Source organism: Rhyacophila brunnea, unplaced genomic scaffold (genome assembly GCF_057557595.1).
Source record: "Rhyacophila brunnea isolate RB1 unplaced genomic scaffold, BYU_Rbru_1.0 scaffold_6, whole genome shotgun sequence".
Lineage (NCBI taxonomy): Eukaryota > Metazoa > Arthropoda > Insecta > Trichoptera > Rhyacophilidae > Rhyacophila > Rhyacophila brunnea.
Genome location: NW_028233276.1, coordinates 27,230,206 through 27,247,199, shown reverse-complemented (window position 1 = coordinate 27,247,199; position 16,994 = coordinate 27,230,206). Strand labels below are relative to the sequence as shown.

The window sequence follows — 16,994 nt, the reverse complement described above, 5'->3', positions numbered from 1 at the left end:
TGTTTTTGACGTGATTTCTTTAATATAATATAACAATAATACATGTCTCCACATTTAAATGATTTCTACGCCAGATATATTGAAGCAAACAAAAATCTATTTCCTGAGTTCTTGGTTAGTTTGCTAATGCATTTTTCATATAATTTTATTAATAGTACAAAAAGTCTGTTTGTTTGTTTCAGGGCTATTAAATATTTTTAATATATGGGTGAAAGATCCTGGCCTGTGGGCCCTATTCACTATGTGGAGCTCATGATAGAATCCATTAATTTTTGTCAATGAACGATGATGAATTTGGTTGACTTCTTTTAAAATTGATTGTGGTAATAAACAAGCTCATTCGTCGCATGAAAAAAAAATTAATTAAAAAATTAATTTGATATAAGTAAGTAGTAAAAACTTGTGTGTTAAAAAAGTGTCTGTATTATTTAATGAAATAAAGGGGGGGAGGCGCCAAGACTAGATTTTTTTTAAAGGGAGGCGTAGTAACATAAAGGTTGGAGACCACTGCTGTAGATGACGGAAGGTTTTATGGGTTATAATGTTTCTAAAATTATGCCGGGTCCACACTGGCAACATGTCGCCGGTAACATCGTTAAATTTTACGATAAGTATGATAATTATCGTAAAATTTAACGAAGTTGCCGGCGACATGTTGCCAGTGTGGACCCGGCATTAGATTCGTCGGATACATCGACTTTCAAACGCACAAGTCGATACTCCTTGGTTTTGGACGTTTTGGTTAGGTGCCGCGGCTGACAGCCAATACGGAAGAACATACTGTTATCACTGACGCGTTGAGCAACATGTATTTAATTCAATCCATGTTATATTATAAATAATATAATACAGCGCCAAGTTAGTTTTACGCAGACCCCATATCCCTGCGTAGGTATACCAATTTATTTGAAAGATCAATGTTGCTAGTTAATAAAATTAATCGTAACACCTGCACATTGCAAGCATGTAATTTTCTAAGCACTTACTACTTAGTAACTCCATATCATGAAAAGTTTTCAAAAGGCGTAACAATATAGATATGAAGTATTCCTGCGGTTGTAATACTTTCGTATATGTAATATTATGCACTATTAATTAACTCTCATCGCTTATATTCACGACGCATCTAGCTTCGTAACAATGCAATTATGCACTAATTCTCAATTGGTCCACTGCTGCAGTTATCATTTAATTAGTACAGTCCATAAAATAAATATGCAATACAAATTTAAACCGTAAATACACTGAACCTCGAACCTTTGCATGCGCTATTCACAGTTTTGCGTACACTCTTTCAGAGCTTCCCAAACCTTTTAGGACCACCGACCGGTTTTGTAGCGTAGATTTTATTATCGTCCTCCCTATAAAAAATTGTAGATTTATGTACTTTGAAAATAAAATTGTAATATAAAACAAAAATTAACGCCACATATTTTGTTCTTGTGCAAGCAGTAGGTACATATCACCGCATAAAACACATTATGATGCAATACCATTTAATTATATGTGATGTTTATTCAAATACAAGTGGAAGGTTGATCACCTAAAACACACACCTACGTAATATAATGACATACTGGATAGGAGACCATTTAATGCTATTTTACATGCATAAAACATCAAACTTGAAATGATGCATACTTGATGACGAATACTTAATGACAATTTTTATTCTTTGTCCACTTTGAGAAGCTTAGTGCCCCGTGGGAAAATTGTGCCTATTTTGGGAATCACTGATATATTATATGCATAAATTCGTTGACTTAAACTGCTGTATTTTTCTTTATTGTATTCCAGAATTAGGCAGCAAAGTAAAGAAATAGTAAAATACTGGAATTCAAACATTATTTTACTAATATTAATACTATTGACCGAGGGTAATTGGTGGAATTTGAATTTAAATTCATTCAAATATGTATTTACACAAATAAAAATAATTGTAAGAGACTTGCCTCTCACGCGAGAGTCTCCTCGCAAATGAATAATAATGTCAACTAATGTGTACTTATACAATATACATTATACACAATACAAACTTGCTCGTCCAGGGGTATACACGTCACGTAACAGGTGGTCCATAAAGACATTCGATTACGCGATGCCCCGAAGCGTTTCCGACCAAATTTGTTCAAGAAAATAGCGTTGAAGGCAACCCGATAACGGCTCTAACCAGCGATGAGCACCTTCAATTTAATTTAGCGGCGCACAACCGGGACATACCCTTTTAAATGCATTAAATTAATTTACAGATTCAACTGGCGTTTATGTGGTAAAACTCCATGATGACGATGCATTAATAAACTTATCTGTTGATCATAGACAGTCGGAGTTATTGATTCTGACAGGTGTTTTCCTGCCTACATTCCTTGAAATGTGTTGACATTGTATCATTTCAAGTACAACTGGAATTTACGTGGTAGAACTCAATGAAAATAGTGGATTAACGAACGTCATCAACGCTGTATTGATTTATTAAGGCTCGCAGTGCGCTTTATAACAAACTAAATAATTTATGTAGACTGTAGGTAGAGTCTGGGCAGCAGGTAAAAAAAACTATAGAACAGATTATTAAATGTAATTCAGATAGGCTATTGAGGTCTTACGAAAATGAAACACATTATAGACATGAAATAGTGTGTTGCAACCTTCAAATACACCAATATTAAATGAGCGTAAGTGCATAAACCGAGAGCAGTTGTCAGAACGAAGGACAAGTTTAGAATTACGTATTTTTAAGTTTATCCCATATTCTTCCACACTCGGGATCGGTTGGCTGTTATTCCACACCCGTCTGGTATTTCAGTTCCCATTAATTCTGTGTTCCCCGCTATTAGACTATTTCCTTACTAGTACTACTAGGGAAAGCCACAATCTATTAGGTAAGTATATGAATTTGTTACGGTATATTTATGGTTCTTACAGGACTGGATTATAATAGGTCCTACACGTGATTCGAAAGATTCAGCTTCATTTTTTCTAGGTATATCTTTTCACAGAAAGTTTGGCTATAAAAAGTGCTGCGCGTTGATGTTACTTCAGTTTCTACCACCTGTTCTGTTGGGTCTTGTTTTATCACTGTTATCAGCGTCCCTGTCGATTGCTGGATGAAGTTTTACCCATTTTTTTTTTGGCACACGGTTTTCGATAAGGGAGATTATCGCACGAAACGATGTAAGTAAAAGAAACATCGGAACATGCTTGCCACCAATAGATAACAATATGGAAATATTGTAAACGTTATGGCTTCAGCTTGTTTATCTCGCGACCGAAGAGATTGGAGAAGCTTTTGACTAGGGGTTGCCAACATATTATTTACACTACACGGCGGACCTTCAAAATACTTTTCTCCTTCGAGCATCAGCATCTCAGCGCTCAAAGGAAATTTTAAAAAATCTATTTAAAGTAATTAAATTATAATTCGTGAAAGTTGTATACCTATTATTCCATAGTAAAGGTTGTGATCGAGAATTCCTAAAAAATGGAAAACTTTGGTTGTGTTCGGTATATTCTTCGGATATTTTTTTTATGAAATTTTTAAATTTTCGTTGAAGGTTCTCGAGAACTCGTGTTGCCACAATTATTGTCATGCGTATTGCAAAATGTAAATAACCAAGAGGAAGGCAAGGCCCTAGGATAGCTGTCACGTTGTTTTTTTAAATCTAAGATGTTAAGTAGGTATTTAGACTGGGTTCTCGAGAATATTTAGGAATTCTCGGATCACGAGAAAGTTGAAAGACGTATATTCAGTTGGAGTTTCCGGATTTCTCTTTCACCACAATTCTTCAGGCTATTATACCTACTTATGTATATCGACCTACTTTATTGAATGAGCGCATTCACTTCCTAGTTTTTATGGATCCCTTCTTCATAGCAAATGTACCCGTCTGGGAATTCCTAGTATAGCAATTACGTGATTTTCATGTGTGTTAATGATTAGTGTAACCTGAATATTCTGATATTTTTGTATCAGGTAAACTCCGACAAGTTAAATTATTATTTTATAAAATAAGTTTATTAGTTCGTATCACCACATCTCTTGAAAAGAAAAAAAATGTAATTGTTTTAATCGTAATCACTAGGTATATGGGTATTATCTGGGAGATTTTTCCAATTTCCCAGTCTACTCTAGGCAATCGAATTCAATACTTCCAACGAAAAGATTATTTCTAGAGAAAAAAAGATTGTGAAAGCAAAATGAAGTAGGTACATGCATAAGATAATCCAATAGGTTTTTACGTTCACCATTCATTCCATGGGCGGTCGCACATTTTCCTACATTGTGTATAAAACCTGTAAAATATTGGCTTTTACCGGTAAACCACAGTGAATAAAATAGCATTGTCTCATGCGAATAATGCTGCACGTGTTACTAACTTTACCTTTGTTATTGTTTTGTCGTGAATAGGAAATGCGGTATCCGAGATTTTTTTGTTGATCTGGAATTGGATCAGCTGTTGGCCATCAGCCATTTTAAATGACGTCATCAATTCGATCATTACGCATTCGATTTAGAGAGCTTCAACAGTAGGGTAGGAGATAATAAATTATGACGCGCTTTGTAGAAATAATTGGTATGTTGTAACTCCTTATTATTTATTTATTTTTGTTATGACATTTCTACGGCATGTCACCAAACACAACTTTCAAAAGCTCTATTAAAAAGTAGGGAATTTTCCCAAAACATAATGGGTACCTACCTACAGTTACATATTAAATAGGTGAATAGGTATATTATATATATTCAAATTGTTCTTTGATAGTCAAGCAAGAGTAGGTAACTAATACTTACGAAGTACTTACCTATTTTTATTTTTGGACTATTTTTACCGAAACTACAAAAAATATTTATTAAACTCGAATCAATTTTTTATTGATATGGACCCGAAACGTACCGGCACTTTTTGGTTTTGAGATCTTGGTTTTAAGTTTGTATCAAAAAAGTTCCGGTTCTACCCAGTAAAAACTCACTATCTCGAGTCTCCCCTTGCAAGGGGAACGTAGACTCGCCCGTAGGTGCCTCTAGTACTCAGGCTAACCTCGCAACTGCGGAACATCGCGAGTCGGTCGGCGATACGCCACGCCATAGAACCTGCTCTGTACTGCCTATAAAAACCACCGCCTCCAGAGATAACGCAGAATTTTTTGTTATTGTTTTTGTTTGTGAGGGGTTGAAGTCGTACTTTAGCGGAGCGAGCCAAATTTATTATCACGTTTGTCAGTACTTTCTTATTCTCTCGGCAGACAATTTTATTGGCACGATCTATTTAATTAATCTCCCCAGTCCAGACCTAAACACAACTCAATCCCTAAACAATGATGGTTGTATGCTAGCCTTTGCAATATGTCACATGCATTTTATAATATTTGTGCAGTTATAATAATTGTGGCGCATTGAAACAATGTCATAGAATTAGGTACGTATTTTTCTTTTTGTTAAAACATAATTTGAACTCATTGATGTTTTATAATATGCTTGATTATTCTTTTCGGTTTCGGGATTTGCGTAGAAAATCGAATCGACATGTTTGTGCCGTCTTATCTCTCACCTATTTGCAACTTATGTGATATTTGGGCATTTTCGCCAAAGTTTGTACATTGCGTTTTTGGCATGTCCCATGACTTTGATTGATTTTTTCATAGTTATTATATTATAAAATGTTGGAAAGTTATGTACTTTTAACATGCAAATTTATTAATTTACTCTATTCAATCAGTTAAATACAACTATCTGACCTGTATATATTTTTAATTGATTATTTAGATCGAAAGGTAGTGCGTTTTTACCATGTCCCACCCATAAATTCAAATAAACAAAGTCTGATTTCGTCATTAATTTTGAGTGTGTAAAATTAAATTCGTAGTGTTTTCAACAGCTTACATTATATATTTTTGGAAAATATATAGTTTTTTTGTAAATTTGTACCAATATTGAAAAAAAATCACGTTTAAAGTGTGTCCCAGGATATTTGAAAAAGTGGAACTCCACATTCCGTTACCACGATTTTAGCATGAAGGCGAAAAATTTTCACTATAAATATGTTTTTTTTTAATGTAGCAACATTTTTGTATAACACTGATCGCCATGTACACTTTAAATTGTTGGTGTGTGTCGGTATCGCTATCGGAACAGGTTGCTTTCTGGGTTGGTCATTTAAGAAGTTCCACTACTGTTACCACGATTTATAAGGTAAGAAAACACATATTTCTATTTCACATACTACACATATGGAGCTTATCTTTCATACTACAGATATAATAAAACATATCGCAGGTTTAACAATAAAACTAAGCTAAATTTTGGCTTCAAACACTTCTGAAACAGAATCCGTTACTTCCACTCCGAAACTATATTGGTGGTAACGTATATGTGGAATGTAAAAGTAACGAAATGGCATGCATAAAGTTGGGTTTACAGTGTGTGTTTAGTTCTTCATAGATTATAAAAAAAATTATTTTGTCTGTTCGTATGAAAAACAAAAATATTTTCATTAAAAAATATAAAAAATAACCTGACTATAATATAATAATATAATAAAGATTAAAAAAGTATGTGATATGTCTGAATACGCAAAAATAGCGCACATAAAAGTATGGAGATAAAAAAAAACAACAGAAGGAAAAGAAAAAACACCAGACTGAAATAATTGCGAGACAGGCACTGGCTCTGTCATACTCTTTCTGTTATACGCCACCAAAATTTTAAAACTTCTCCATACATTTTAGGCATAGAAATTTATAAAAATGTATGAAAAAGTATTTTTTTGTCACGTTTAACAGAAATGTGTACTCGATTAGATTTAATACCTAGAACTGTAGGTATTCACGAAATGTCAGAAAAGTACGTCTTGATTACAATCAACCTGTATAGCTACATTTTATGTTGATGAATACAATTAAATTTCAAGACAACATAAAGTCGAACTTGGTTATTACGAGGAAGATGGGACCGACTGAATTTGCTTGTTATAAGCGTTACTCGTTATATCAGAGAATAGGTATTTTTAAATGAGCATGTCACATTACACAAAAAGCCGAAAATAAAAAATTTGGAAACCATCGTAAAAATCCCCGAAACGAGCATGGCATTCATAAACTACAAAAGAAGTTGTTTATTGTAATTAACGCTGGTAGGTACCTACGGACTTCACAAACCTTGGATTTTTCAACCATATGCGTGGATACTTTTTTATTATTGTCGGTGAAACACCAATAAGGTAGGTACTTAGACACTTTACTAGTGTCATAAACGTAATCCGACCCCGGCGGCATCCTGTCCAATCGGATTTTATTGCTTAGGGTCGAAATGTTTTAAAACGGTCGACACATTAACAGTATTTTAGCTCGGTATATCCGATAAGTTGCTCGTTATAACAGTGAAAGAATTAAATGTATGGCGAAAATCATAAACCAATTGTCAACAAATGTTTCGTTATTACATCCGAGATCTCGCTATGTCAGAGATCGTAATAACCGAGTTTGACTATAATTATTTTCGTAAAAGTTATATACTCCGTGCCGCGCTAGGAACTCGCGTCTGAATCCCTTGCTGATTTTTTTTTTCATATATTGTTAATTTGCTTAAAAATATTTTTTATCTGAGTTACAAATAATATAAATGCCAAATAAAGTTATGGTAATGTATAGTGTGTCAAAATTATTACCTACCTTATTTTACAAGTATTGTGAAATTTATTATAAAATATGTCTATTTTAGTGATTAAGTTTGATTTGTTTTGTTATTTTGACGCACGTTGAATATTTATCTGTCTATCAAAAAATTCAAATAAATTTCATAAAACAAAAATTTGTTTTTATGGTAACATGTAACTTAAGCTTTACAAATTACACTCCGTTACCATTTCGTTCCATTCCGAAAATGTCCCCAAAAAAGTTGAACGTTAACTATTTTTCATTTGATTATTAAATAACGAAACTTATTTATTTTTCCAATAAAATTTAGTAAAAGTGATTATTGTCTTTAAAAAAATAGCAGAACGAACATTGATTGGTTTTTTCAAATACTAAAGGAAAAATGCTCTGCCATTATAGACATAGGGTAACGGAGGGGAACGAAATGTGCCCAAGAATTAAAATTCAATAATATTTTTTGACTATTTGTAGTTTTATTTTGAAGTGTATGGTTTTTTTAATCTAATAGAGCTCTTTTAAGTGATAAAAAGTGTTTCATTCATGTTTTAAAAGCTAAGTTTCGTAGTCACGGAACGGAAACTTATTATGCCCAATTTCATAATAAAAATGATATAAATATTGTATTAATCAATATTTTGCTGAAAAATTGCTATCACCAATTCAGCAATAGAACAAGGAATCTGCTAGCTATATAAAAATGGTTAATTTGAGTGAAAAAATAATATTACCCAAATTTCAAACATGTACAAACTTTGGCGAAAATGCCCATTTACGTCCGGATCGCGACTGTAGCTAAATTAGCCATATCAAGTTATGTCCGGTGACGTTTTGCTGTCTTTGTTTCTACCGAATGTACATTTTGGTGCGGTTGCTCGATATTTTAATTGGCGGGAAAATAAGAAAACAGGGGCACATAATTTCATAAAGTACCTACATAAATTATCTGCATACTTCATAAGACGATTTTTAATGTTCTTGTTGTAGGTACTTTTAAAAAATATGCCTGAATAAATTAAATATCTAGTCTTTCGAAATATTATGATTAGTTGGTAAGTACCTACATACTATTATAATATTTGCGGCATATTGTTAATAAAACAATATATTTTTCCCAGTTTTAAACATAACCTACTTAGGTAGATACTTTTGCATGTGTATGTTTTTTAGAATAATTTCTACACTTCAGTGATAAAAAAATATTATCTATCAAGTATTTAGGCAGTAATTCTGATCCACAACATAACTAATCGATTAGGTACCAAAATGTCGACTTTATATTATCTAGTGTAAAATTTGAAATGACGATTGTATAAGAAACAATATTGATTTTAACTTAATTGTCCTAACCATAGAACAAATTAATAAGATAGACACGCGAAACCCATACATCTTAGACTAGACCAGGGGGGGGCAAACTTTTTGGATGGAGGGCCAAATTCAAGAATTCAAAATGAGCGGCGGGCCGCAAGTAAAATACCATTTTTAGATATTATACACTATTTATTATCACGAAAAATAAACATTACAAAAAAAATAATGAGAAGAATGAAACTGTTCTACATTTTTTAACATTTTTTTAAATTCAGGTGTTAATTTTGTAGTTGATATTCTCAAAACTGCTTGTAAATGGGCATCGGAGATATTTGATCGTAAAGAATTTTTATTGAGGTTCATGATCGAAAATGTTTTTCACATAATATATAGGTTGATCCAAAAATAACGAACATTTTTCTTGCATAATCTTTAAGGTCATTGTAAAATTTGGAGATTTCTTCACGACGATGCAATTCTCTTAAATCAGTGTCACACTGCAGATCAATAATCTCAAGTTGTAGCTCTGTCGGTACACTATCAATATCTATTGAAAATGAATCGCGTACTATTGCTATAAAATGCTATAAACAAATTTTAATCTATTGTCAATATTTTTTAAAAAAAATATAAAAAAAGTTATTCGTAATCAGAAGTACAATTAATGATGGCGGGCCGAAAAAAAATACCCGGCGGGCCACATGCGGCCCGCCCTGGACTAGACCAAGAATTTTAAGCCAGATTTGATGACTTCATAGCGGTCTGGCCATAAAACGCAAGAACTACAACGTTCTAAACCTGAATGTTTGAATTATGATTTAGATTTAACTATTGAAAATAACATTCTTTAACAAAGTTTATCCCATATTTCTCACACACTTAAGAATTAAGTCTCTTTACAGCCACACCCAGAAGGTAACTGTTTTAAAGAAGGTGTTCCCGGTACCTAACTAATTAATAGTTGTATTAGTGTATTTTTTCACAATTCAATTTCACAGAAAAATTAAGCTTACCTAGTATAATAGTTTTCCTTAATAATTTACCGTTGACTCAAAAATACAGTCACGTATTATACTTATTTGGTTATTTGACTTAGTATTTATAGTTGAAATTGATTTTTAAATATCACAAAAAAACAACAAATGCTTACTAAATGAAATAAGTATGGGAATAATATGAATTTATGTAGATATTATTGAGAAGAATGATTTACCTGTAATAATTTGACATTGATTTATACGTCATGTATATTTATTTACAAGCGGATTTCTTTTAGGCCGGAGGATCTTATTAGATATTATAATTTTTGATTTGCATTTAACAAAATACAACCGCATTCATTTTAAAATAACATTATCATAATTCATAATATTTGAAATGTTTACTAAGTCACCTTTTATTGAGTGGTCATTAACCTCGCTATTATAAATTATGTCATATGATTCATAGTAAATTAATGATAACATTGATAACATCATTTTATTAACTCTAAATTAATTGATATAAAATATTATTTCATTATCAAATGGGCCATCGGTTCAGCATAGTTAATGCAATATTAAACAGCTGTTTTTTGTTTACCTTTATGATCAACACATCGCACCCATAAATATATTATTATATTATGTACCTATTATTAAATATATCCATGTTATTTATGTTTGGGTTACCAATAAAATATTAATTTATCACTAGTTACTAGGCGGAATGTACGAAAAAATATCTAAATTATTGGCAACTTTATGTTGGCATCTATAGTTAAGAGACGTGCCTAATATAACAAAAAAAGATAGTCCAAAGAGTTTACCTGTAAAGCTGGCAAGTACTTAATCCATCTCTATTGTTTTTACCACTTCCAAGGAAAAATATTATTTCCAAGAGTCACCCAAGTGTCTTCTATAACCTTCCAATGAATTTAATCTTCATGCTTCGCAAAATGTTCCCAAAGCGATAGTGCTCATAGAACGCGTCGAGCGGGCGAAGTCGGCGAATGCAGTGTTTATTCATAACCATAATCACACGTCTCTTCCCGCGCATTACCCTTCACCTATGTAATAAGCGGCCCAAGCAGCACAAAATAATTATTTTTACAGTGTCTCTCATAACAAAGCAATAAAAATATTATATTATTTCGGGGCTTGTCATTAATATTTACGACGACATTATTCAACCAGCGAAATATAGGACACGGAACAATGACTTCTCTGTAATTAAATAATTGCTTTTCGCCCGTCGAACGACGACGCCACGAGCAGCGTAATTTTGGTAGCCGTGTTCAATGAATGGACTTCTTTGTATTTTCATTAAATCGTATCGCCGAGAAGCGAAAAACGGTGACTCATGCGGCAGGCGGGGCTCAAGGCATCGTTAAGTCCAGTGGGCGCTGGCGTATTTGATTACGTTGTATTTTTGATGATTTACGCGCCACTTGTAGAAATTTTGCGCGAGCGCCGCGCTCGCTGCGTCAATGGGCTTTATGCCATAATAATATAATGTGCACCTACTTATGCGTAATTTAAATAATACCTATTTTTTCAATGCATATGAATGACAGCAAGGCTAATTTAGTTTGTTTCGTTCATAAGACTTAAAAATAATGTTTTTAAAATTGACATTGCGCAGATACCCGTGCGCGTTTCACGCAAAAACATTTGTAAATTTAAATTTCTATATTACAAACCACTACCAAACAATAATTCTGCATAATGTAATGTCTGATCCTTCGTACATAAACGAGGCCACGATCCTCATCAGCCAAGAGCAAGATGGATTCAATGGTGGATGTTGAAGTAGAGAATGTCTGGACTAGATACATAATAGTAGTAGCAGTCGTAAGAATGCGTAAATATTAAATAATACTAGTAAAACCAGTTATTGTCGGTTTTTAATTTCTGTCCACGAAAAAAAAAAACTGGAATTGCATTGCAATACCCACTCGCTACGAGTATAATATGGCGATCTTTGTTAGCTTCAAATATCTTGGATAGGTAATATTATTGTATTTAATGGCATTTTAATATTTATAACCCATGGAAAACAATGTTCGACACCAATTTTACAAGATGGCGGCTAAAATGCCTAAAATCCTACATCCACTATTTATGACATACTTCGTTGGTTAGGTGTATGGGGTGAATATGTATATACAGGTGCGTTTTATAGGTATGAAAGTAACTATCCGGCAAGACTGAAAGGGTGGACAAGAAAGTATAGCAAATAACTTGCAAGCAGACTGTGTTTGTTTACTAATTTATATGAATCTTAGCTTGACCTTTTATATTTTCAATTTTCATTATTTATAGTAGTTAGGTATACGGACACTGTGACCGCTTTAGTCATGTTCGACGTCTCACGTAGCTATGCTATCAAATCACATTATCATCTCCGTATGCATAGTGTATTTATGTTCCAATGACACAGTGGTTGATGCATATTGTTTGAATGGTTGTATTGTCATTATACGTTGATGTAGAGCAGTGATACACAACGCATCACTCACGGGGATTGCTGTAAGAGTGAGATTAAGAGTTGATGTGAATTCCCGAGCTTTAAACTGAAGCATAGTTTCCCTTTGCCGTCGCGCAGTAGGAGAATAGTTTGAGGGTGGTGCGATGAGTGCCCAAAAGAAGACCAAAAACATAATTTTTACAACGAATGGGAAATATTTCTTTTTGGTTTGTGAACAACTACCTTGTTTAATTTTTAACGACCTAATGCTTCTCCCAAATATAGTACGTTTGTTCAAGTTGAAGAATGACAATGTGAGAGTGTGGTAGATCACTTCTAATTTTGATACTGGATATTAGATCATCGCCTATTTAAAGTTCAACTAAAAGATATAAATGACGGATGAAAACATTTTACCACACTTCACTCAAAGCCTAGTCGTATGTAATAATTATGAAGATATGCTAAGATTTTTTCCGCGTTTTTCATTTAATAAATGGCATGTGCGTCCACCACAGTGGGCCACCACTGATCTAAAATAATTTACTTTTGGTTACCCATGTGTGTTGTCCAAGACCTAAAATTATGTAAGTTAAGTTTGTATGTCAAGACTAAGAGTATATTTTCTGTTGCAGGAATTGACGGGTCAGAACAGCAATGACAGCAGTAGTGGAGGCGGGGGTGGTGGCGCGTCGGGCCCCCGCGATACCCTCGTGAGACCTTCGCCCAGCCCCACCGGTTCTAGTGGTTCGCGGTCCATGTCACCGGCTGTGGGTAAGTGTACACGAAGAACCAATTCTATACAGTAATCTAATGTCATATCACAATTGTCAATGTCAGTAACCCCTATCAGTTATGCCGTGAAATGTGTACCGAAAGGGAAGAGCTGTTCAGTCAGTCCAATCAGCTGTTGGGCCCATCCGGTCGTGTGAAAGGCAGCTTTTATTGCTTTAAAAAATAATTGCAGCGTCATACTGCAGACGTGAAGATTTCTTCACTTAGATCGTTTGGTAGTTTTATATTAGATTTAGTTTGATTATTGATTGTTGTCTGTTCTCCGTGCTTCTCTCTCCCGTGGATACTCTTTTAAAATAAAGTCATGCAAACCCAGTCAACGCACACATGGGTGTCTGCCGACCTCAGTATTTTGTATCTGCTCCTGAGACATTCCCAGGCGTAATCAACTCCTCGTGATACGCATGATTATATAAAATAACAAAATACATACATAAATACAACTACTTAATTATAATTACATACTATGTAGGTATATGTCAGTCTGAAAATAATTTTAATTATTGCGTACCGATTGTATTTCCGGTGTGAATAAAGATATGGGGCTTCCCGTTCCGCTAAACGGGTAAACGATTGAGGAAGGGTTGTAATTGGTTACTGTTGTTACTGTTTTTTTTATAAATCGAAAGCACCGACTCCTTTACTTAGTATGGGCCCAATTTTCCGCTGTGCCTTTTAGTGACATAATGAATTCATTGAAAGATGGACACCCGAATGTTTATAAGTAGTTTGGCTATAGCGAAAGCAAACCAAACTGTATAATTTTTTTAAACCGATGGTTATGCCTAGTCTAGATCTGTAAGTGAACAATGTTTTTCGTCCGCGGCGGAAAACAAAAACATGGACATTTGTATCAGAACATTTTAATCGTTTTATGTGTATTTTGGGCTGGACTAATCATTTACACTTCATCGGCTTTTACTACAAGGATCAGTGTGTAGTCGGTAATTAATATGAAATTCACGGTAGGACTTTTTATTCCCGAATTGATTTGCCATTTATCCGTTTTCGGTCGGTATATAATGCGACTTTTACAAAATAGGTCAAATGCGTTGTTATGTAAAAAATGCACGTCAAAGACATCTGGGTCAGTGTTTCACGAAATAAACTAGAAAACCTCAACCGAACAGACGACCCGTAGGTAGTGTAGTGCCGGCGTGACAATCCATCCCCTCCCCCCTTCCGCCCCGCGCTCCCCTACACTTCCGACAATTGAAAACCGCCGCCGTGAAAGCCTCCTCCCACACTCACACCGCTCACTCTCGATTTCCCATTCACACACAAAACGGAAAGGTGGCAGGGGGTCGGGAGGGGGCAAAAATAAAAACTACCCTTTGAAAGGCGGGCTCTCTCCCTTCGCCCGGCTCGGGGTGGCGAGGTGGGGAAATACCCCCACAGTGGTTTTGCACACAGAAATGTGGGTCAATGTCGGGGAATCCCGTCTGGTTTAACAGCATCCTAGACGCGTCTGCCGCATGTACTGTGTACAGAGAGAGCGAGTTGAGCTGAGAGCAATAAACTAGTACCCACCTAAGTGCCTATGTACTCGAATCGGTACCCACCCGTCACGACTTACAAACTATGTATTACTTACGAGTAAAACTTACCTTCTTGTTTCTCTACCCAAAGTTTTAAACGGTAGAGCTTTTCATGCATCATATTTGTTTTCACACAAAGTTGTGTCCGCATTCCCGGCATTTCAAATTACCCAACCACTATACTTCGATATAATGTTATGTATATAACACATTTTTCACAACCAATACAATTTTACCATGACATAAAACACATTTTATTACTATCCCGTAATACCGTAAAATAAAATTATTAATGTAGAACAAATTGTAGATACTTCTAATTAAATTAAAAAGTAATAATATTATTGTATATATTGGCATGTCGCTGATAATAATGGCGATACTTTTTTCCGGTTGTTACTGATTATAGTGGACTGTCATAAACTTACGGGTCTACAATAAGTAACGATACTCTGTACCCGCCAGTTCTGGTAGCACTCGCTTCATTGGAAATATTGATTTGATGACTACCATCCTTCTTATCGCGCCATTCCCTGACGGAGGTCCACCACCATCAGGGCGATGTTTCAAAGTATCATCCTCTAACTGACACAGTTCGGTGGAGCTGCACTGGTATCAATCACGGAGGTTTTTAAGCGGCGAAGTGCGGCTTCGTCCTCTATTTACCACCAGTGATATTAGCGAAACATTAATTCAGAGAAATACAGTAAGAGTAAATGTTCGCTCTTAAGGTGATTCATCAGTGAAACGGCAAATAATTTTCAACCATAGGCGCGACGAAATTTTGCACTCGCTCCCATTCGGAGAGAGAATGTAGAGTTGGAAACACGTCATTTTGCTTCGTGATGGCGACGGCCGTAATAATTCTTAAATCGTGTAAAGATGACTTAAAACGTTACCCATTTACTTTAAAAAGAAAACATGTCAATGAATATATTATTATTGTTACTGATAACAATAAACAGAACATTACATGGACACATGTTAGATTTATAAGACAAATTATATTTGGTTTGACATGCCTCATTTGCACCCGCGACCCGCAATCTGCGCATCGCCTAGCGACGATCTTTTTAGACCGTGTCTCAACTGAGGTATGGCCTTAAGGTATTTAACGTTTGTTAACTTTGGATGGGTCTATAGGACAAATCAGCTGTCACTATAACGGTAACATTGCAGAATTAGCGAAAAAATCTTTAAAAAAACAAGCATTGTTATTGTAAATACTTACATTAAATTCAACTTATCGAAACTGAAAAAAAAAATCATTGATCCGTAGTGAATCTTCGATATTAATAAATTTAATAGGTACTCTACGAATGCAGCCTTTTTGTCTCATGTTTTACGTTTTATTGTATCTACATAATATTATGTATTAATATAATAATGCCATCCCTTTTTGGTCATGCGAATAATACAAAGTGAAATTTTCATTGATTCGTGTAGCTGTAGAATGTAGATGAATAATTATAATAGGCCAACCGTATCCGATTTAATAATATGTTTCGCGTGAAAAAAATATGATTCACACAAATATTTACCTATCTTCTGAATCATCGTTGAACGCGATATGAAAAAATCTATACATATTTGGATATTTCTCTACACGGTGAGCAGAAGTGAAGAACCGAGTACCTGATACGTTGTGTGTAACCCGAAACGTTCCAAATTCAATTTTACGTCGGAAACCTTTCATAAACGTTTGCGCTTTCGAGTTTTAGGTCGGAATTCAGCTAAGCAACACCAATTATTTGTAACTTCTGTTTCACTTATACGCGAATTAAAAGCTACAGCCACAGGTAAAGGGAGATATGATGAATTATCTATAATAGCATGTATGCGTTTGACACAAAGGAGACGAGTTGAATCTTTCAACGTTATGCCGGGAGTGTCCCAGGATCATGAGTCATCTTCTAATACTATGACAGACGTCTACTAAACTTCAAGTATTCGTGATTCCAATTATATGACCAATTTGTAATGGATTATATCGTATGGTTTATAAGTAGGTACATACGTAATTTCAAAACACCTCAGATATATCATACATACTAAAAAATCCTTTACGGAATAATACGGCGCCCGACGAGACTTGAACCTGTAACCACTGGATTCGCGCCAATGTGCTTGTTATCAATTAAGCGAAGAGTATCCTATTGAAATACGACGAATTTAGCCAGTAGTTTTTACATGAATTGTTTATCAAATTGCATTAATTTTGGCTATCTGTTTTTGAGTTTTTTTTTTTAAATC

At 34.5% G+C, this 16,994-nt stretch overlaps 2 protein-coding genes across 21 annotated transcripts in view; one reads left to right on the top strand and one right to left on the bottom strand.

Annotated features, from left to right (window-relative positions):
* LOC147065468 (uncharacterized) overlaps positions 1–16,994 on the bottom strand; it is a 496,544-nt gene that overhangs the window by 49,358 nt on the left and 430,192 nt on the right. The window lies entirely within an intron of this gene.
* Positions 1–16,994, top strand: part of osa (trithorax group protein osa) — a 168,950-nt gene that overhangs the window by 126,521 nt on the left and 25,435 nt on the right. For all 20 annotated transcript variants that reach the window (XM_085957240.1, XM_085957239.1, XM_085957238.1 and 17 more), the window contains one exon: positions 13,044–13,182. In XM_085957240.1, the coding sequence (XP_085813366.1) occupies positions 13,044–13,182 (139 nt within the window). The remainder of the gene's footprint in view (positions 1–13,043; positions 13,183–16,994) is intronic.